This window comes from Lontra canadensis, unplaced genomic scaffold (genome assembly GCF_010015895.1).
Source record: "Lontra canadensis isolate GAN:19392208 unplaced genomic scaffold, GSC_riverotter_1.0 scaffold9, whole genome shotgun sequence".
NCBI classification, from domain to species: Eukaryota; Metazoa; Chordata; class Mammalia; order Carnivora; family Mustelidae; genus Lontra; species Lontra canadensis.
This window is the reverse complement of record NW_022631003.1, coordinates 24,342,608-24,364,202: the sequence shown is the minus strand read 5'-3', so window position 1 is coordinate 24,364,202 and position 21,595 is coordinate 24,342,608. Positions and strand designations below refer to the sequence as shown.

At 36.1% G+C, this 21,595-nt stretch overlaps 1 protein-coding gene across 1 annotated transcript in view; it reads right to left on the bottom strand.

The window, feature by feature from the left end:
* Positions 1–12,186, bottom strand: part of LOC116866398 (60S ribosomal protein L21-like) — a 40,125-nt gene extending 27,939 nt beyond the window's left edge. Inside the window, exons 1-2 of the mRNA XM_032855391.1 lie at positions 11,684–12,186; positions 7,969–8,027 (exon numbers count right to left, since the gene is read on the bottom strand). Of these exons, the coding sequence (XP_032711282.1) occupies positions 7,969–8,027; positions 11,684–12,160 (536 nt within the window). The 5' untranslated portion in view covers positions 12,161–12,186. The remainder of the gene's footprint in view (positions 1–7,968; positions 8,028–11,683) is intronic.
* Positions 12,187–21,595: the final 9,409 nt, after the last annotated feature.

The window sequence follows — 21,595 nt, the reverse complement described above, 5'->3', positions numbered from 1 at the left end:
TCTGACACCTTACAATTGAGATATGATGACTGCCTGAATAGCTAACTTACTTTTCCCGTATTGTATCATGCTGGGCTACAACGACTTTTCAAACTATTGATTTTAACCAAAATTACTTTTATTATGCATAAATTACAGAAAACCCTAATATGAGTGTCCTTCTTTGGAGTTCAAAAAGCAGATCGATACTTAGCTCAGATACCCAGAAGTTCAGAGAAACATATATACATATATTTAATTCTGATCTCTTGTTTTTATATATTAAAAATAGGACCTCTGCTTTCAGGGAATACATATGTGACATCACTATTATAGAGCATTACAGAGACAAAGTTTTAAAAAATGTATATAGCATTTACAATACAATACTCCTAACTCATGTAAGGAAAAAGTTTAACTAAATCAGAAAAAGTAAAGAATATTTTGCTATTTTCTTGTCTCTCTAGACACCTGGAATGTGCATATCAAATTTTGTTACAAAAAATGTTACTTTAGTGAAAAATTCCTCCACAAGAAGGACACACACACACACACATTTTAAAGAGCCACAAACAAACAAAAAAAAAAAGGTAAGCCTGAGCCAATTTCAGTCTCTCTTATTTCAAGCAATATTTAATGCAAAAATAATTTCAGTATAGTAAGATATTGTGAGCAATGTCTGTTATTCACTGTATAGGATTCAGTCACATAGTGTCAGTTCTTTTTTTTTTTTTTTTTAAAGATTTTATTTATGTATTTGACAGACAGAGATCACAAGTAGGCAGAGAAGCAGGCAGAGAGAGAGGAGGAAGCAGGCTCTGCTGAGCAGAGAGCCCGATGCAGGGCTTGATCCCAGGACCCTGGGATCATGACCTGAGCCAAAGGCAGAGGCTTTAACACACTAAGCCACCCAGGCACCCCCATAGTGTCAGTTCTATATCCTTTCTTTATTTGCTGTTACATAATAGCCCCAACACTAAAAAACAGTGTAATCTAAAAAAAAAAAAAAATGGTTTTAAAGCAACTTCATTTTGGAGATTTATTGCTGTTGTGATAATCACATCCTCACAGTCGAAGCCCCATTTGAATGCCGCGATATATCGATATATCTGCAGCATGAAAGGTAAATAAGCTTGCTCAGCATGGGTTCTACTCCCTTGTGGTCTTCCTTATGTACTACCTTGTAGCAGGCGTTCTGGGTGTAATTTAGGTTGTACTGATCATGTGTGCTCAGGTAAGTCTTGAATTCGGAGCTAATCTAAGGGAAGAGAAGGGCCCCACCATGAATAGGGCTGGTGGAGCAGAGCCTGGAACCTCTTCATGCTTGCATCACAGCAGGCGCTACGTTCCCCAAACCAAGAGGTGAAGTGGTCGTTCTGGGATCTCCAGATTCCAGCTCACATTTTGTGATCACGAAGTCATAATTGAGGGGAGCAGTGTCTGTCTTTCATTTCCTGATTTTTGTCATGGGCCGTTTAGTGGTCATTTCTATGGTGTGATTCTTGAATTATTCAAGGGTGCCCAAACACTGATCTGTAGCACTGTATTTCTTTTAAGTAACATTTTGCATGAAATAGCTAGAGCACTTTCTGTTAGCTATAACTGGACCCCGACTGACACTGTTTTCACAAAAATGACCCAGTGATAAAATGAGAAAAACCTAAGAATTTCTGAAGACTTTTCAAAAATTACGTATTAGAAGAATATGAGAGAGAGAGAGAGAGAGAGAGAGAGAGATATTCCCAATATACTGTATCTGGACTAGAGTAGAACAAAAGAATAGATCTGAGACTACTCAAAGGCAAGGCTAATTAAGCTTTGGTGGCCTATTTTCAATCACCCCAGAAAGGCAAATGCTCTGCCCACTTCCTATGTTTTAAAACATGTTATGAAAAAAACCTCCATGATTTTCTTCTCTACAAAAGAAGGAGGCTATTGTTCTAAACAATAGTTCTCTGTGGGGGTATTTTGGTTGTTGTATATTGGTTGGTTGGTTTTTTTGTTTTTAATGTTTGTAGGAGTGCCTGGGTGGCTCAGATGGTTAAGCTCTGACCCTTGATTTTGGTTCTGGTCATGATCTCAGGGTTGTAGGATCAAGCCCCACATGGGGTCGTGCCCTGGGCATGGAGCCTGCTTGGGGTTGTCTCTTTCCCTCTGTCCCCTCCCTCACTCTCTCTCTCTCTCTCTCCCTCCCTCCCTCTCTGAAAAATAAAAACAAATGTTTGCAAAAGTATGACTTTAAAGTTAATATTCTTCATCTGAACACTGTAGATTTGCAAATTCCTTCAGGTGGTCTGATGCTCTGAAATTAAATGCAAAAAGTTGTGTATGTAAATATGGAAAGCTTTCAAGTGAGTGATCTATGTAGGTGATCTCCAGATTTTCAAAAGGTTCCATCATCCAATAGCCAAGAAACAAAAGGAATCCTATGGGCCATACATGAAAATCATTCCTTTTACATTATAGTTACACTCCTATATGAGTGAAAAAATTCCTATGTTCATGTGATACTGATTTCAATTTTTATAACTTTGCATAAAGAGTTCACGATAGTTCTTTGTTTATCAGTACCATATTTGAAATAAAGAAAAAAAAAGTCATTGGTTTATTCAAATGGAAGTTTGTCTTAATATTAGGGTAACTTATAGAATTATCTTCTATGATCTACAATAACAAATTATAATATTTTTATTAATTGTCCAAATAAAACAGTCACTATACGATTGCATAACATGGTGAATCTCTTTATATTGAGTGTATATTATGGGATTCCATTCAGGTAAGGCCCAAAAGGAGGGGGAAAAAAAACCAAACTAAACTATAATGTTTCTTTTGGAATGAAGAGAGTTGTTCAAGGGATTCGAGGGGGGCGGTGGGTGTTCCCTGGCATCAATAATGCTCTATATGTTTACCTACTTGTTGATTATGTGGCTGTGTTCTCTTGATGATGATTAATTACACTGCAAACTAATGATATATACACTCTTTGTGCTTTACTTCAATGCAAAGTATTTTGCAAATTCCTAAATAAGAAGTTCATTTCCTGTTTAAGAGCTCCAAAAATTTCACCAAACACTATGTTTGTACTAACTACCTGGTCAAGTTCTATGGCTTCCCTGCGCTTTCACCGTGTTTTCCCTTCTGCCTTAAACTGCTCTAATATTCTGCTAGGCATTGTCATTGACCTTTAATCACTTTTGAGGTCATACCCAGTATTCTAAGGTAAGAGGTCCCTTAATATAGTTCCTCTGGACATTAGCTTAAGGAAACCTGTGGGCTTGCTTGTGAACCATGTGGAAAGTAAGAGGTAACCATGTTCTCATTTGATCTTTCATTTATTTGATCTTTTATTTACTGTATTTGTCATTTGATCTTTCATTTATTCAGTATCATCCTCTTTCTTTCTAAGACTCCAAAAAATTCTATGAGGTAGATGTTATACTTTTCTCCTTAGTATTTTATTGTCATAAATCCTAGAGACAGGAAGAGACCTACCTAAGAAATTTTAGTCTGACATCTTCTACTCCCTTATAGATTGAGTACGCAAAATTAGAATTTCAGATGCTTCCTCTTTCTAGAGATCCATACCTACATTTGAGAAAAGCTGCTACATGATAAAATGATATATATTCTTAGAGTGATAACAGGTCTAAAAAGCTAAATTCCTATGTTGAAAAATAGTGCTTAGACTACACATCTTTTTTGCTGGCATTAATGACTTTTTTTTATAAATCTTTTAAATTAATGTTACATACAAAAAACTATTATTTCAAAACAGGATTGACAGAAATATACCTATCTAGGTACAATAAGACCTCTTTTGTTTGTTTAGTTTAAGATTATATATATATATATATATATTATTATTATTTTTGATGGTCTATATTTGAGAGAGAGAAAGAGAGAGCATGCACAATAGAGAGCGCACAAGCAGTGGGGAGAGGCATTAAGGAGCCAGAAGCAGGATCCCCCCTGAGCAGGGAGCCCTCTGCAGGGCTCAATCCCAGGACCCTGAGATTAGGACCCGAACTGAAGACAGACACTTAACCGACTGAGCCACCCAGGGCCTATAAGACCCCTTTTAAATACATACCTAGAAATAATCATAAAATCTTCAACTACAGCTTAACCTACTATAAGGGTTTTTTCTTTTTTCCCTAAGATGATAGCAATATAATTGAAACTGTATTTGAATACAGAGAATCTTATCTGTAGGAACTACCAATATAATTATACCAAAATCTTGTTCAAGTAAGTGCTCTCCCTTTATCTTCTACCCATTGCAACCACACTAGCTACTCTTTTTACATTATCAACTGATGAATGACATGAGCTAATTTGCTTTTCCTATCATTACTAATCAGAATAATTAGCAATCCCAAGTAAACTCTAAGGCACATCATTCCTTTTTATGAAAATGTGATTTTGAATTCAAGTTAATGTGGGGAACCCTGCAACCCATAACTGACTTTTGAATACTTGGAAGTCACATTGATGCATTAAAAGTTCCAAGAAGTTTTTCAGAAATAACACTTAATTGACTTTCATCAAGCATCTTAAAAATGTATCTGCCATAGAAATCTTGTTTCATGTAACATTAATATCCTACTTATGGGCTCTGCAGAATACACTTGGAATAACTAATAGAGATCACTAAAAGATCACTACTCACTTCTGCTATTTCCTTAACACTGTATCATGGGTGCAAGGTTCAGACTTCACGCCGTTGTCTATATCCTCATGTGGCTTTCTTGATCTTGTTTTTTCTTTCACTTTAAGGCAAAGAAGAAAGTCCCACCTTTTATAGTATGTGGGAAAGTCTTGCATAAATCTTCCCCCTGCACCGTAATATCCAATTCCTCTGATAACTAATATTTATGATGTTGAAATAAGAGTTTCTCCTTATTAATTTTAAAACATAGACAAATGCATACCTTAGAAATTTTTCTAGTTTTCTCTTCCGTTGATATTTTGATGAGAATTCCTCCTTCCTCCAGGTACACATCTAAGCTTTCCAATGTATATTTATGTATGAACATTATAGAACTAAGGTATTCTTTTTGAAATATTTACACTTTTATTTACATTTCTTCTAGTGGTGAATAGAAAAATGATAGAATATGTGGACAACTATTTACATACCAGTTAGAAAGAGCAGAAGGCAATAGAATTAGGGAGAAACATATAAGTTATTCAAAGTACTCTAAATAAAACAATGACCTTCCCTGCCCAATCCAAGGGAATTTATTCACATTATTTTGTGTGTTCATGTAACAATCATGCAAATGACACTCCCTAGACTTGTCAGTGTGTTGGAAAGAGTCATAATCTTTCAAAGGTAATATTATACTAAGTATAATCATAATAATTCACAGGAAATAGTCATAATCTTTTGGGATAGTGTCAAAGAAGAATTTCATAGAGCAGAGTGGTTAAGACTATGTACCCAAATCTTGGTTCTGAGAGTTATCGGTTGGTAGACCTGCTCTCTCTGCTTTACTTTTATGATCTGAAAATGATAATAGTAAGGGTATTTAAATAATTTAATGCTAAGAAAAGAACTTGATATAATGCATATTACTTTTATAGTTCCAAATACTTTCTGTAGTTACTGATGCTTAGTACATATTTGGAATTGTGAGATGACTTGAAAGCCAATATTTATTCACTAGAACAACAAATACAAGGTGCTTACAATGTGTTTTGTAAAGTTCTGAGAATTTTTTTTTTATTTTTTTAAAGATTTTATTTACTTATTTGGCAGAGAGAGATCACAAGTAGGCAGAGAGGCAGGCAGTGGGGTAGGGAAGCAGACTCCCTGCTGAGCAGAGAGCCTGATGTGGGGCTCGATCCCTGAGATCATGACCTGAGCCAAAGGCAGAGGTCCAACCCACTGAGCCACCCAGGGACCCCAAGTTGTGAGAATTTAAAACACCACTCTGATCACGGTGCCAACGTTTCTGCTCACAGACAGTTCACACACTAGTTGGGAGTAGATAGACAATAAATAATCTGAATGGGATGACAGAGTTAAGACCCAAATGACAAAATAGTGTCCACCATCTGAAAATGTGAGAAAACAACAACTTTAAAGAATATCTGATGTCATAATGGAAAGATAGAAAAAGAGATTATGTGGGCAAGTATTTAACTGCTTATAGTCAGAGAAAGCAGAAAACAATTAACGGGTGTATTTGAGAATCAGGAAGTCCAGTGGAGCTGGGCACTAATGCACTTAATGGAATGACATCATTAATGAATAGAACAGACATGATTCTACCTTTGTGGATGTCATCGACTGCTACAATATTAGCACTTTAATTTTAGGGACTTTCATTTGCTTGAAAGAATCTCAAATGAAGCTAATGCATTGGCCTGTGGAGTATTAAATGAAAGGGTTAAAATATGGTCTGGAAGCGGAAAATTAATACAGGGGATGTTTGTGACATTTAATTTCTTCAAATGTGTTTTCTCATCTGCAAGATGGGGATAGTCACAATTGTCCTGCTTACTTCTCAGGGTTATTGGGAGGATTGAATCTAATGGTATATCAAGAACATTTCACAAAATAGAAAATGGTAAGCCATTGGAAGTTATTGTTACAAATGCCTCATTTTTTTCTATAAGGTAGTTTTACTACCTCATCTCTTTCTAGTCTATTACTATGTCATTGAGGCCTATTCCATTACACTTTTTAAAATTAAAAGCAATCCCTTGCAGTCTCCTTCTACCTTACATGATTTTTCTATTTTTTCCATCGCGTTTATACACATTACCTTTAACAGAACACAGTGAAGGTAGAAATTTTTGTCTATATCATCCTCCATATCTAGAACAGGTGTGGCAAGAAGCCAGTAGTCAATAAATATTCGTTGTAAGAACGAATCATCATTAACTTCATTGTAAGATTCTTTTTTTTTTTTTTTTTGCATTGTTTGTTAACATATGTTAAAAGAGACAAGGAAGGAGCGCCTGGGTGGCTCAGTGGTTTAAAGCCTCTGCCTTCAGCTAAGGTCATGATCCCAGGGTCCTGGGATAGACCCCCCCCCCCCCCCCCGCATTGGGCTCTCTGCTCAGCGGGGAGTCGGCTTCCTCCTCTCTCTCTGCCTGCCTCTCTGCCTACTTGTGATTTCTGTCAAATAAATAAATAAAATCTTAAAAAAAAAAAAAAGAGACAAGGAAGACAGAGTTATTCTCAAGGTCAAAAGCAGACAAGGCAGAGAGGAAAGAGGAATGGCCCAGGGAACACTCTTCCCTTGATTCTCTTTACAGGCTATCAGAGCACTTTGCTGGCTCTCCTCTCTCTGTCAATTACACATAATTGTAACTTTTTAACCCTACTTTACCAACCCTTAAGGAGATGCAGCTGATAGGGAGTATGAAGACGCTTTGAAATTCCCCAGCTCATACAAATACAAGGACTACTGCCATAAATAAAGATAACTAAGCTAAAATAAAAAGTAGATGCCTAGATATCTGTGCTGAGCGGGAGTCCCTGTCTTTAGTAATTCTCTGCTTAACCTAAGTTAGCCTCAGCACAATTTCACTTCATATGTTGCTTAAGAGAAAAACAAAACTACTTCCTAATTGAAATGTGATCTTATTTTAAGTTGTTTATCATATATTGTATTTCAACCATAATGATTGGATTTTACTCCTTTAATCAAGATAGTATATTAAAAGAATGAGTAGGTGTGTTTTTTTTTAATGCTAAGCAAATTATACTAGAAACTAGTTTGTAATTTGTGATTGTGCATGATTCTGATAGTGAAGAAATTTCATTACAGGTAGGTTGAAAAACCAGAATGCATGTGCATTTGCATGTCTGGATGCAGGTAAATAAATAGTAAAGCTCATTGATAACAGAGGCCATTATAATTTGAATAAGTTATATTCTCTCTAGGAGAGATAAAGGGTAATGAAAGACAATTCGGAGCGAGTTTGTTATTACTTCATCAAATACCTCAGCCTCAAGCTGATAAAACTCACTTGTATGGTTCCCTTGAGACGTTAACGACAACGATGCTGACAACCATTTGTAGTGATTTCTAAAATCATTAATATCACCATTAAATGAGTTTGTGATGTAGTGGAACACAGGGTAAAGCCAGAGGTGAAACGACTACATACACTTCCATAAAACCATAAGAAGTGAGTTATGAGGGATGATAAAATGAATTGTATTCAGCCTGGACAGATGCAATGAGAAGATAATTTCCCAATGAAACTAACAATGGGCCTTAAGGGCATATTAGTTATGTTACTTATAAATACTCAGACTTATATAGGAACGTAATTTGCTTAAATCTTATTAGCCCAATTTTGAAGTAAGTACTTTTGCAAACACTAATTATGTTGACCGTTTATAGATTATGCTGATATTTATTCTTTATTGTTCCTTAATCTATCAATTCATTGTGTATAATCTTTCCTGACTAGAGATCCATATAGAGTCATTTTGGAAATAGATGACTGACTGCAAATATGACAGAAAGGGTCATTTTGCATTTTGTTTTGTTTGTTTTAATGTAGTGGCTGGTTAATAAGAGGGTAGGTTTCATTAATACACCCTTCATTTGGGTGTGACATAAAATATACCATTTTTTAGGCAAATTATAACTTTAAATTAATAAATGTCTAACCAATAATTTTAAATTAATTAATTAATAATAAATTAATAAATATTTAAATTAATTAACAGTGACAAAACATCCTACTTTTAAGCAGATATCTAAGATTAGACATACTAGCTTGAATCTAACATCCAGATATCACTTTGAAAGTTGTTCTTACTTTAAATTTTCAACTACTATTCAGTAATTTTTGAACCTTACTTACTTACTCGATACTTACTGTCATGATAGCTTTTAGCTCTTAATTTCTTCTGTGCTATTACCTGTGACTGTAATTCAATAGAGCACATCACCTTGCAGTGAGGATTTTTAGGTGAGGAGCAGAATACCAAGTTTCTGAAATATATGAGGGTTGTTTAAGGAAAAATTCAGAAGGATATCTGTAAGATAAAATATTCTTCCAGAAGATGTATTTTTATTGGCATAATTTATTTCATTAAAAAAATTCAGTCACATTTGACAATAAGTAGAACTGTTTACCTTCTTACATATGAGTACATAAAATAAAAGAGAATATTCTGGCTATCTTATAAAGCACAAAGACCTGATCACATAGCAACCAACACTTATTTTGTCATCTCATTTTGAAATTTTACTTTTCTGTTGCTCTCATTGCGTGTAAAAAAAAATGAAATGGGGGCACCTGGGTGGCTCAGTGGGTTAAAGCCTCTGCCTTCGGTTCAGATCATGATCTCGGGGTCGTGGGATCGAGTCCAGCATCAGGCTCTCCACTCAGCGGGGAGCCTGCTTCCTACTCTCTTTCTCTCTCTGCCTGCCTCTTTGCCTGCTTGTGATTTCTGTCTGTCAAATAAATAAAATCTTAAAAAAAATAAATAAATAAATAAAATGACTGGGGCTCTAGCAAAACCCTCTGCCTCTGCTTCGACTGCTCACGGAATTCGCTGCCTATGAATTCACAAGCTCATCTGTTAAGTTTGGCACTTGACAGTTTACTTTTTTGGGTAAATTTTTTTTAAAGACTTATTTATTTACTTATTCATTTATTCAGAACATGTCAGAGGAACAGAGGGCCAGGGAGAGCATCTCCAGCAGACTCCCTGCTGAGTGGAGAGCCTGACAGGGGGCTGGATCTCAGGACACTGAGATCATGACCCTGATTCATGAGGGGAGGTCATGACCTGAGCTGAAGTCAAGAGTTGGAGGCTTCATTGACTGAGCCACACAGGCACCCCATTTATTTGAGCGAAATTGAACCGCAGTGAGCGAGCACTCATTTATTTTGTCTTACCTCTGCCTGCTTCTTTTCTTGTCATTCTTCCAGCTTCTGTGGTCAGGAACAGCTTTACAATCATCTATTTGTCAGTTTTATTCACAGATGCTCTCTTCATTATTCCCTGTCCCAGCAGGGAGTCCTCGATTTTGTTATTTTGTTTCTACCTGTGTTTTAGTCGATTACCTATTGTATCATCAGCTCATTTATCTTGCTATCAATCTTTCGCCTCAATAATGAATTGTTTACCAGATTCCTGCTCGGATTTGCTGGCTCTGACACCTGACTCACAGGGTCGCTCACACCAGGACGCTATTGAAGAACTGGGCAGCCTGTCCCAGTGCCCCACATCTGTCCTGTCCAAACAGGCTCCTGATTATTCCGTGCTTCTTTCTAGGATCACTCTTCACAGTGCTGATATTAACGTTGCCTGATATTTGTGTCTAAGAAACTTTGCCAGTTACCTTACAATTATTGCCACACACATTACAATCCATTTTATGCTATTCCATCATTAAAGCACACATCCTAGAGTTTTCTCCATTTCTACGCCTTCACTTAGTTGCCTTTATTCTTCTGAATCACAGTTAGTATCTAATGGTTTCCTCCTTGTTTTTCTCCATCATTCAAACTTGATGGTTATTTTACTTCCTAAACACTTCTTGAAATGATTTCTTCTCTACGACCCTGTTTACCATCACTACCATTCAGGTCTGTATCATTTCTCACTTGGTTTGTTTTGGGGGCTCTATACTAGTTTTTATGGCCTTAATCTCACTCCCTTGGATGTCATCTTCCAGGTGCCAGATTAGTCTTTCTAAATGGTTTACTGACCTTATCAATCAATATTTATGAACATCTTTCAAAGGCTCCTAACTATTTTCAATAAAAAAAAAAATCAGGAGATAGTCTTAAATTACAGTGACCTTAGAATTTACTGTCCAAAGTGGGACACATACGAGTTAAGGGGAATGCTATTTCTAGTTGTGTCAGCATAACTGGCAAAAACCTGGTAGATGGAAATATGTGGTTGCCCAGGTTAAGATCCTTTCCATGGTCTGGTATCTGCGACTTCTGTTTCAATCTCAACTTTTCTTAACCTGATCTCAAAATTTAAGTTCTGTATCTGCCTTTACTAGTTTATAACCCAAAGTGGTCTTTCATGCTGTCCCATCTGTTTGGACCGCTCCCCTCCATTCATCCTCTGCTTGGTTCATGCCTAATTCTTCCTTAACACCGAATTTAGGAGTCATCTACTGTAGGAAGCTTTCCTTGACTCCCTTAGGGTATGGCTTCAAATAATAACATCTATTTGGGCTTGTTATATTGCTATTTAGATATTTTTCTCGTCTGTCTTCTCTGCTAAACTTTGAGATCTCTATCTCCCAAAGGGAAGAGACTGTTTTTCATTTCTGCAAACTTAGAATAACACTTAGTAGTTGTAGCACTTATGGATTTGTATGTAATAATTATACAGGCTTATTTTGTTTTATTGTGCTTTATTGTGCATCTATTGTGCATCTCAGATATTGCATTTTTTACATATTGAAGGTTTGTAACAACCCTGTGTGAAGCAAATCAACTGACACCATTTTTCCAACAGCCTTGGCTCACTTTGAGTCTCTGTGTCACATTTTTCAAAGTTTTCATTATTATATTTGATTGGTTGCAATCTCATGATAAAACTTAAACGATGAGGAGTTGCTTCTTATGGACAAGCAAAGAAAGTGGTTTGTTGAGTTGGAATCTACTCCTGGTGAAGCTGCTGTGAAGATTGTTGAAAGGATTTTTTTTTTCTTTTATAGTCTTGAGGTCTTTTATTTTCTTTATATTTATATGCCATGAATTCATAGGAAATGGGTTCCAGCAGTTCGGGCTCCTTTTCATTGGTTCTCATGAAATGTGCTTCTCTGGGTGGAGCAGGCTGATGCTTCAGTTGAACCCAAATACCTTTCTCTTTGGCTTCCTTCTTTTCCTGATCATTTTCCTTTACACGCTTCAGGAAGCTATCTTGGCTCTTTGAATCTTTAATATGCTCAATGCGTACATTAATTCTCTTGGCAAGAATCTTGCCCTTAACTTGTTTGTTTACAACAATGCCAACAGCATGCTGGGTAACATTGTAGACTCTTCCAGTTTTGCCACGGTAACATTTGTGGGGCATTCCCTTTTGAACAGTGCCCATTCCCTTGATGTCCACAATATCACCTTTCTTGTAGATTCGCATGTATGTGGCCAAAGGAACAACTTCATGTTTTCTAAAAGACCTAGCAAACATGTAACGGGTACCTCTCCTCTTTCCCTTTGTGTTGGCCATTTTGGCAAATTACTGGAAGATGGCGGTTCCGGCCAAAAGGGCTGTTGAAAGGATTTTTGAAAGGGTTTAGAATAGTCCACAAACTGAGCTGATAAAACAGCAGCAGAGTTTGAGAGAATTATCTCCCATTTCGAGAGAATTCTACTGTGCATGAAATGTAAGCATCATCTATACAGAGAATTCACTCATGAAAGGAAGAGTCAACTTCATTGCTGTCTTATTTTAAGAAATTGTCACAGACACCCTGGCCTTCAGCAACCACCACCCTGATCAGTAGCCATCAACACGAAGGAACACCCCCCGCCAGCAACAAGATTATGTCTTGTTGCAAGTTCAGACGATGGTTAGTAATTTTTAGCAATAAGGTATTTCCCTTATAATACATATTTTTTTGGACATAATGCTACTGAACTCTTACTAGACTGCAGTATAGTTTAGTGTAAACACTTCTCTGCACAGGGGAAGAAAATTATTTGACTTGCTTGTTTACAATATTCATTTTATTGTAGTAATCTGGAACTGAACAGGTGATGTCTCTGAGGTATGCCTGTAGAGATATGAAAAGGATACCATACTTGAAATAAGGAAATTTATAGTCTATTGGAGAGACAGATAGATAAAAATGCAGTATGTATTAACGGAGAGCATGTTCTAAAGCAATCAAGTAAGCTTTAAGAAAATAGGCAGAATCCAGGGGTGCCTGGGTGGCTCTGTCAGTTAAACATCTGCCTTCGGCTCACGTCCTGATCCCGGGGTCCTAGGACTGAGCCCCACATCTGGCTCCCTACTCAGCGGGGAGTCTGCTTCTCCCTCTTCCTCTGCTGCTCTCCTGCTCCTGCTTGTGTGCTCTCTCTCACTCACTCTCTTTCTCTCTCTCTCAAACAAACAAATAAATAATCTTTAAAAAAGAAAATAGGTAGAATCTACTTTATCTTGAGGTGGAGCAGGAGTTTGATAGGTAGAATAAGTAGAGGAAGGCATCAGTGTATGTGTCCTCTAGTCAAGGGATGAAGAGAACCTCCACTTACTTGATCAAATCATGGGACTCAAGCCTGATCAGCAGTGAGATTACATTATGTAAATATTATTCTCTGTTGAGTTTTTGAAGGTCATTGAATAATAATGCCCTCCCCACTCCCGAGAGCAATTTATTTAAAAAAACAATTTGTCAAAAATTTCAGTAGGAGGAATGATTGAATCACAAAAACTTGTGAATTTCAAATATACTACATTTCCTCTCTTGAGAGATCAAAGAGAAGAGTTGCAGGGAGTAGATACAAACTTTTTTCTATCTTTTAAAAAATATCTATCACAAGGAAGTGTGCACAGAGAAACAAATATACTCTCAGATCCTTGCATATTAAAACCAAAGTAACTGGATTGTCTTCAAGAGGCACAGACATACAGTTTCAACGAAAAGAATGCCTAGAACTTTGTAATGGTTACCTGAGATCAATGTTATTTCTTATAAACAATCAGTAGATAAAACAAATACATAATACAGGTATTGACTTATGAATACTTAGGTAATCTGTACAGTGGTAATTCTTTTGCCTGACTTACCAGAACAAAAGAAAAAATTCTGTTCTGCTTTCACAATACAATTCTTACTTCACATAGAGGTCACTTAGAAAAGTAATTTAACCTTTTAATCTGACACGATAGATTGTTAAAAACAAATCGCAAAGAAAACATATTACCCAGATATAGTTATTAGGTGTATAGATTACCATAGGCCACATTAATTAGTTCCAAATGATGTAAATATAGAGACATACATATTTTTAGGCTTTTCTTGAAGCACAGTCCTATACTCTTACATACCAATTTGCTGGCATATGAAGTAATAAAGTCTCATCCAGCTTTGTTTAATTACAAACTATGGATCACCTTCTTTATAATAAAGTTAGCTTTCCAGATGTGTATTTAATGCTTTTTCCTATTTAATCAATTTGATGTTGAATATCCAAATATTTGGCTTTTACCTCTGTGGTCTTTGTTTACTGTGTTCTCAGTGTTTTTTATCTGGATATCTTTGGTGACAAATACACAGAGCCCAAGGATAGTTAAAGTATAAGACTGAGATTCATAAATCTAACTTCTATCCTTTACTTTGTCATAACTGGCGGTAACCTTGAGGAAATCATTTAATCTCTTTGTGCCTCCATCACTTCACTATAAAACTTGGATAATGATACTTATCTCACTGGATAAGAGGGAGATGTTAATGTTTGTAAAGCCTTGGAGATCTTCAGATAAAATAAACTAGAATGGAATTGCTAATGTAAAGAAATCACTATTGTTATGTTCTTTCTCTAATCATTTCAAGATATCCATAGATACATTTATATATATGTATATATATAAACTGACCATTACAAGGACTTTATCCATGTTACTTTATTTAAATTAGTCACTGGAAAATGTAATACACTAGATGCAGAAGGGTTTTTGTGTAAGACATATCAATTGTTTCATTAAAATGAATAAATTTCCATTCGACTTGTCATTCTTTAGGGATGAGATTCTCATGCATAGTAAATACATTTTTATAGAATATACCTTAGTCCCTGCCTTAGATAGATCTAAAGAATCACAATTCTGAATTGTTCTTATTGTCAATTTCTAGGATTTACAAATTAATCAAATATTAATTATTGAAACATATAAGCATCCAGAATCTTTGTACTATACACTTCCTATTTTCTCAAATCACGCATTAATTTTATTCAGATGACTTAAACCATTCCTAAAAGGAGGAAGGGCTGTAGGAAGAAGACTTCAAGGTATAAATTGATAAACTTGACCAAGTTTCTGTACTAAAGGATCTTATACTACAGTGAAACACACACTGCCTCTAATACAGGCCCTGAGAAGATGTGATAATCCAGTACAAACTAAAAAATGGGAAAAACATAAGCGCAACCAATTCTGGCTGGAGGATCTGAGAGAACTTTATGACAAAGAAGTGAATTTAATGTGGTCATAGGAGGGTAGTTGGTTAGGATGGCTTTGTGGGAAGAAAATGACCTCAAAAGAGGCAGATACAGCAATTTAAACTATACCATCAACGGAGATGATTGGATTCAAGAGAACCAGAAGCCACATAGCAGCATGTAATTGTCAACAGCAAGGTGTATGCAATTACTATAATGAGCGGGCAAGATTGGAATGGCCAGCAGGAGGCCATCAATACATGGGAATATGTGACGAGGGTGCATAAACCATTATGTTATTAGGGGTAAGGAGATGGGCAGCCAATGAGGTCATTATTTGACTAAATATCAGAAACAATAAACAGTTGATGAGCAGAATGCTAATGTCAGTTACCACAGTGGAAAATCACAATCTGGTTTTCTGACTTGCAATATATCTTCCAAGGGCTAATAGATATATTAGGAATGGAAGCAGTACTGAGGAACATAAAACACCATTATGACCCTCCATTAGAGGCAGGGAACACACAGGTCAGATGATAAATGCATTTTTGCCTCAAGTTTGCTTTACAGTGGATCCAAAGGGTATGAGAACCAATCACTGATCATTTTTCTAGTCATGGGTTTGTCATTAAGATAAACACACTTAGCAGCTGACAGAATCCTCACACTGGCTAGCTGTGGAGTAAGAGTCAAGCTTTCACTGTAAGGAAGGCCACACACACATCTGTGACCCACATAGAAAATCAGAAGCAATGGATATCTCAAGTTGAATGGCAGTGATTAGACTACGGGTGTGGTAGTCTTGTCATACCGCTGTTTGTTTCACCAAAAATCCTGAAGATTTGCAAATGGTAGAATACAGTCTTAAGCTAACCAAGGGATAGCCCCACTCTCAGCTGATATGCTGAATATGGATTTGGTACTAGAACAAATCAACAAAGCCTCTAGCACTTTCATGTAGCTATTGATTTGGTGAATGTGTTCTTTTCATTCCTAAGAAGGAAGAGGAGCAAAACAGTTTGTATTCCTTTGAAGTGGACAGCATTACACCTTCATTGTTTTATATTATAGCTGTAATTATTTTCTTGCTCTTTGTTACAATATAGTGCAAAGTAAACTTGATCATCTGGATATTCTACCAAATCTCAAATTGTTCTCTTACACCGATGACATTTTTAAGATCATATTCAGGAAGCAAGCAATGGAAAGAACTATGGTAAAGTACCGTAGGGTCTAAAATAAACCCTGCAGAAATACAGGGGATTTCCTTATTAGTGAATATTATAGAGGTACAATGATCTAGCATATCCCATCTAAGATAAAGAATAAGTTGTTGTTTCTTATAACTCTTATCTCTAAGAAAGATACACAGTGCTAGGTGGGCCTCTTAGGATATTGGGGGCATTAGTAACACATTTATTGACTCTGAAGACCACTAGTATTGAGTAGAAGACAGAGCAAGAGCAATAAAATGAGCATTTAAGTTTCATTTCTGAAATTTTTTCCAAAGAAAAGTCCAAGAATTTAGCAGCAGAGATCCCTAGGTTTCTGGTTCTCTGCAGACCATGTTCTCTGCAGCAGAGACCTAGATCGTTCAGAATCCAGCTTCTGGAATGCAACTGGGCTCTTAGAGGGACCATTAACAGGCATCTGTCAAGCGATACAGTAAGTTCATCACAGGAGACAGGGAGGCAAAGATAGCAATACTCCCCTAGCATACTATACCGGTAGGGAAAATGACTTGTATTATCATAGGATATAGAGTTGATGCTACATAATGAGGACCAGTAAGTATATATCTGGAAATCAGAGAATCTCCTATGGTTTCTTTGTCCCTGCCCAATAATGGGCAATTGCAGCAGCAGCAGCTTAAAAGGCATCATAACCAATGGTGGTCCTCTTGGAAATTAGAGACTGAGTTACTCCACTGGGCAATAATAAACTTAGACAATAGAAGTGCCGGCCATGGATGAAGTTCATGTTGAATGAGTGGTATGGGAGCTGTATATATTGTTATAGGACATGAATGAGCGCAAGGAGTAGTCTGCAGCAGACTGTTTTGATATCCCATCCATATCATTTTGGGCTTTCCCAGGACAGTACACTCTGGTCTATCTTCCAATTATTCAAGTTTCCTTATGATTAGACTCTACTTTGTCCACGCGCCAGACAGAGAAGTATTGGGAATTGACATCCACCTCAGGAGTAACCATCCACCAATGACTGAAGGAAATCATTGAATAAATACCCCAGGTCCCTTAATTTGTGGGAGAGATAATTTTGAAGTACAGATTCTGAACTGACTCCCAGATTCTCCAGCCTCGCTGCTGCTTTTCCCACAGATGTTCTGTGGTTTCATCTCCCAAATGATCTTACTATCAATTTTGTGTTTCTGGCTTTGTTTCTGGTGTAACTCAAACAAAGAAAATTGACTTAATTATTTGAAGTGATTCGTTACAGGTTAATGGGAGACTGAGAAGAATTATATTCCAGAAGAGCTTATTTTCAGTATGTGAGTTGTGTGCAACTTTATTGTATGATTTCTTTGGCAAAAGTCAGGCCAGAACTCAATATTTTCATTTCTTTCCTTCCTTCCTTCTTTTCCTTCCTTCCTTCCTTTGCTTCTTTGTTTCTTTGTTTCTTCTTTCTCTTTCTCTTTTTTCTCTAGGGTTCTATAATGGTTTTCTTTTTCATTATGGAAATGGAATTTGTTTTTATAGTAAAAAATATCAATTCAAAGATAAAATTATATGACAAAAACCTTGCTCTTCTTACTAATAGTCTTGCAATGCTAAAATTTTTGCTTATTTTCCTTTAAAATAATACTTGATTCTTCTAAGTTATGCCACTCTCAAATGGAATTTTATTCCTTTATTTTTTTAAGATATTAAAAACATGACTTTATGCCTATTATGATCAGACATTTGCAGGTTACTGGTGATATGGTAGTTAACGGTAACACTGTCCTTTCTCACTTGCATTTAAAAATATATGAGGAGGGGCGCCTGGGTGACTCAGCGGGTTAAAGCCTCTGCCTTTGGCTCAGGTCATGATCCCAGGGTCCTGGGATCAAGCCCCACATCGGGCTCTCTGCTCAGCAGGGAGCCTGCTGCCTCCTCTCTCTCTGCCTGCCTCTCTGCTTACTTGTGATCTCTGTCTGTCAAATAAATAAAATCTTTTTTTTAAATAAATAAAATCTTTAACAAAAAAAATACATGAGGAAACAGACGTTAATTACAAGATCACATGCATAAACTTCTGCATTTTTTTTAAACTTCTGCATTTTATAGAAACAATGGAAGCGAACATAGATAAATATAATCAGGGAAGTCTCCCTGAGGGAGTACCATTTGATTGAAGTCTGATTAATTGGTAGAATTTACTAATTTGAAGAAAAGTAGGGCAGAGGTCAGGCACAGGAAATTGTGTGCAAAGGTACTTTGGCTAGGAGTAGAAAACATCGATTGAATGTAGAAGGCATGTGTGATTGAGATGTGAAAAAAAAAGGAGAAAGCATGATAACAAAGATGACTGGGAAACAGACCAAGATCTTTCAAAGAAATTGAAAGCCAAACAATTTTTAAATAACATAGATGGTTATGTGGGGGTAATATAGTCAGCTTTGCAGTTTGTAATGACTGCTTTGCCTGAAATATAGGTATGGAATTGGAAGCATTGAGAATGAATGACAGATTGGTGAAAAGTCCACAATTGTCCACGTGAGCAATGATTTCTTGATCTAAAACAATGATGCTAAGGAAAGAGAAAAATGTGCAAATGTAACAATACTTAAATCAACAATATTTAAAAGGAAAAATTAATGGGACTTTCAGATATATTAATAATAAGGGATATTGGTCTACGCAAGAAGATGAGTGGTTCAATACTATAACAAACTGGAGAATAACAATTTCAGGGCAAAGTTTATGGGTTTAGGCATAGATATGTGGAGCTTGAAGAGCCTTTGAGAGATCTAAATAATACCTTTACAGCGAACAGTAGCTTAAGACAGCTGGAGTTCAAAGAGGTTTGGCTAAAAGTTGTGAATTTGGGAATCATAAGAAAATCTCTCTCTCTCTCTCTCTCTCTCTCTCTATCTATATATATATATACATATATATTTGCATGTGTGTGTATGTGTGTATCATGGAGTTCTATGTAACTTTTTGTGGAGGAGATTGGCTATAGGGGAAGTATAGCGTGAAAAATGATTACCTTTGAGATTATGTTCTGATGTCTTTTCCAGTCACCCACTTCCCTTGTTCATGACCTTATGTACTTCTCACTTTCTGTGTACATATCAGCTATTGTTTCTCAATATGTTTTTCAAGTTTATTTGATATAATTGTTCCTGCTGCAGATGATAATGACAAAGGCAAATGTCATATAATCATAACACAAATAATGGCAGCAAACATATATAGCATGTAGAAAAGGACCAAAATGTTTATATGAATGAAAAAAATTAATTTTTAGAACCATACTATAAGGTAGGTATCCTCATTTTATTTCCATCTCAAATATAGGAAAACTCAGTTACAGTGAAGTTAAGTAATTTTTTAAATGACTTTATATTAGAAAGCAGTAAAGTGCAGATACAAAGCCAAGCACTCACCTCCAGAAACTTTGCCATTAACCATTCTGCTGTTCTAACAGAATATATAATTTTTTATTTTTAAAAAATATTTATTTATTTATTTATTTATTTATTTAGAGTGCAAGAGAGAGGGGCAGAAGGAGAGGGAGTAAGAGAATCTCAAACAGACTTCCCATTGAGCACAGTGCCTGAAGTGGGGTTCGATCTCTCAACCCTGACATCACAACCTGAATGTAAACCAAGAGTCAGATGCTTAATGATTGTGCCACCCAGGTACCCAGAATATATACTTTTTAAAAGTGGACATCACTCATTTACTAAGATAGACAATATTCTAGGTCATAAAGAAAAGTCTTAATAAAATTGATTTATTTTTGAAGTCCTAATAATAAAAAGAAAGAAAAGTCTTAATAAATTTAAAAAGATTGAAATCTTCAAGGTGTGTTTTTTGACCATAACAAAATTAGCTATAAATCATTTTTAAAAAAAGATGTCAGGAAGAATCATCAAACATTTGAAAAAACCTTTAAGACGACTCTAAAAATAGTAGACTAAAGCAAAAAATTCACAGAGAAAATTAGAAAACATTTTGAACTGAATGAAAAGAGGAAAATACAACATATCAAAGCTTGTGGATACAGTTAACATAGTCCCTAGATAGAACTATATTGAATAAGGGATGCCTGGGTAACTCATTTGGTTGGTTAGGCAACCAACTCTTGATTTTGGCTCAGTTCATGATATCAGAGTGGTGAGATGGAACCCTAGGTGGGGCTCTGTGCTGGGCATGGAACCTCATTAAGATTCTCTTGCTCTCTCTCCGTCTGCCTCTCCCTTCAGCTCACTCGCTCTCTCTTTCTCAAAAAAAAAAAGAAAGAAATATATTGTGTTAAATGCGTCTATTAAAAAACAAAAACAACAAAAATCTATGATCTATGCTTTCACCTGGAGAGTCCAAATAAAGAAAAATTAATTAAATATTAAGTGGGTAGAGAAAAGAAATAATTTTTAAAATGACCAAAATTCGGGCACCTGGCTGGCTCAGTCAGTTGGTTCTGACTCTTGACTTCAGCTCAGGTCCTGATCTCAGGGTCAGTGTATGGAGTTCTGCATTTGGCTCTGTCCTCAGGGTAGTGTTGACTCTCTCCTGCACACCGCCCCCCGTTTCTCCCCTCCTCCTCCTCCTTACTTACCTGCACATGTGTTCACTCACTCTCTCTCAAATAAAATCTTTAAAAATAAATAAAAATGACCAGAATTCAATGAAATAGAGAAATTACAGAGAAAAATCCATATTAACACTATACTGGGAGCTTTAGCTTGTATAATAAGACAATTTTTAAAATGTTTTACTTAAGATTTCTAATCTTTCCAAAAAATCAGAAAGGAAAAACTTAAAATGTCTTTATTCAGAGATGACATGATTGTCTATTTGGAAAACCTCAAAGAATCTTCAAAAGCCTTCTGGATTAATAAGTAGGAATAGCAAGTTGGCAAGATACAAAGTCAACTGACACAAGTCGACAGGTTTCCTATATCAGAAATGAATAATTGGAATTTGGAGTTTTTTAAAATGTCCTTATAATAACTTCTTCTGAATACTTAGGATTAAATAGAGCAAAATATATACAAGTGTTGTAGGTAGATACTACAGTTGAAAGAAATCAAAAACTTAAACAAATGAAGAGATAGTTTACGTTCATAGCTTGTACAACATGAAATAGTTAAGATGTGAATTCTTCCCAAATTGAGCTATATTCAACAGAATTTTAGTCAAAATCCCAGGAGATATAAGTTAGGTAATGAAAAACTGACTCTAAAATGTTGTAAATGGAAAGGCAAAGTACCTAGAATGGTCAATAAAATATTGATGAAGGGGAACAAAGTTGGAGGACTGAC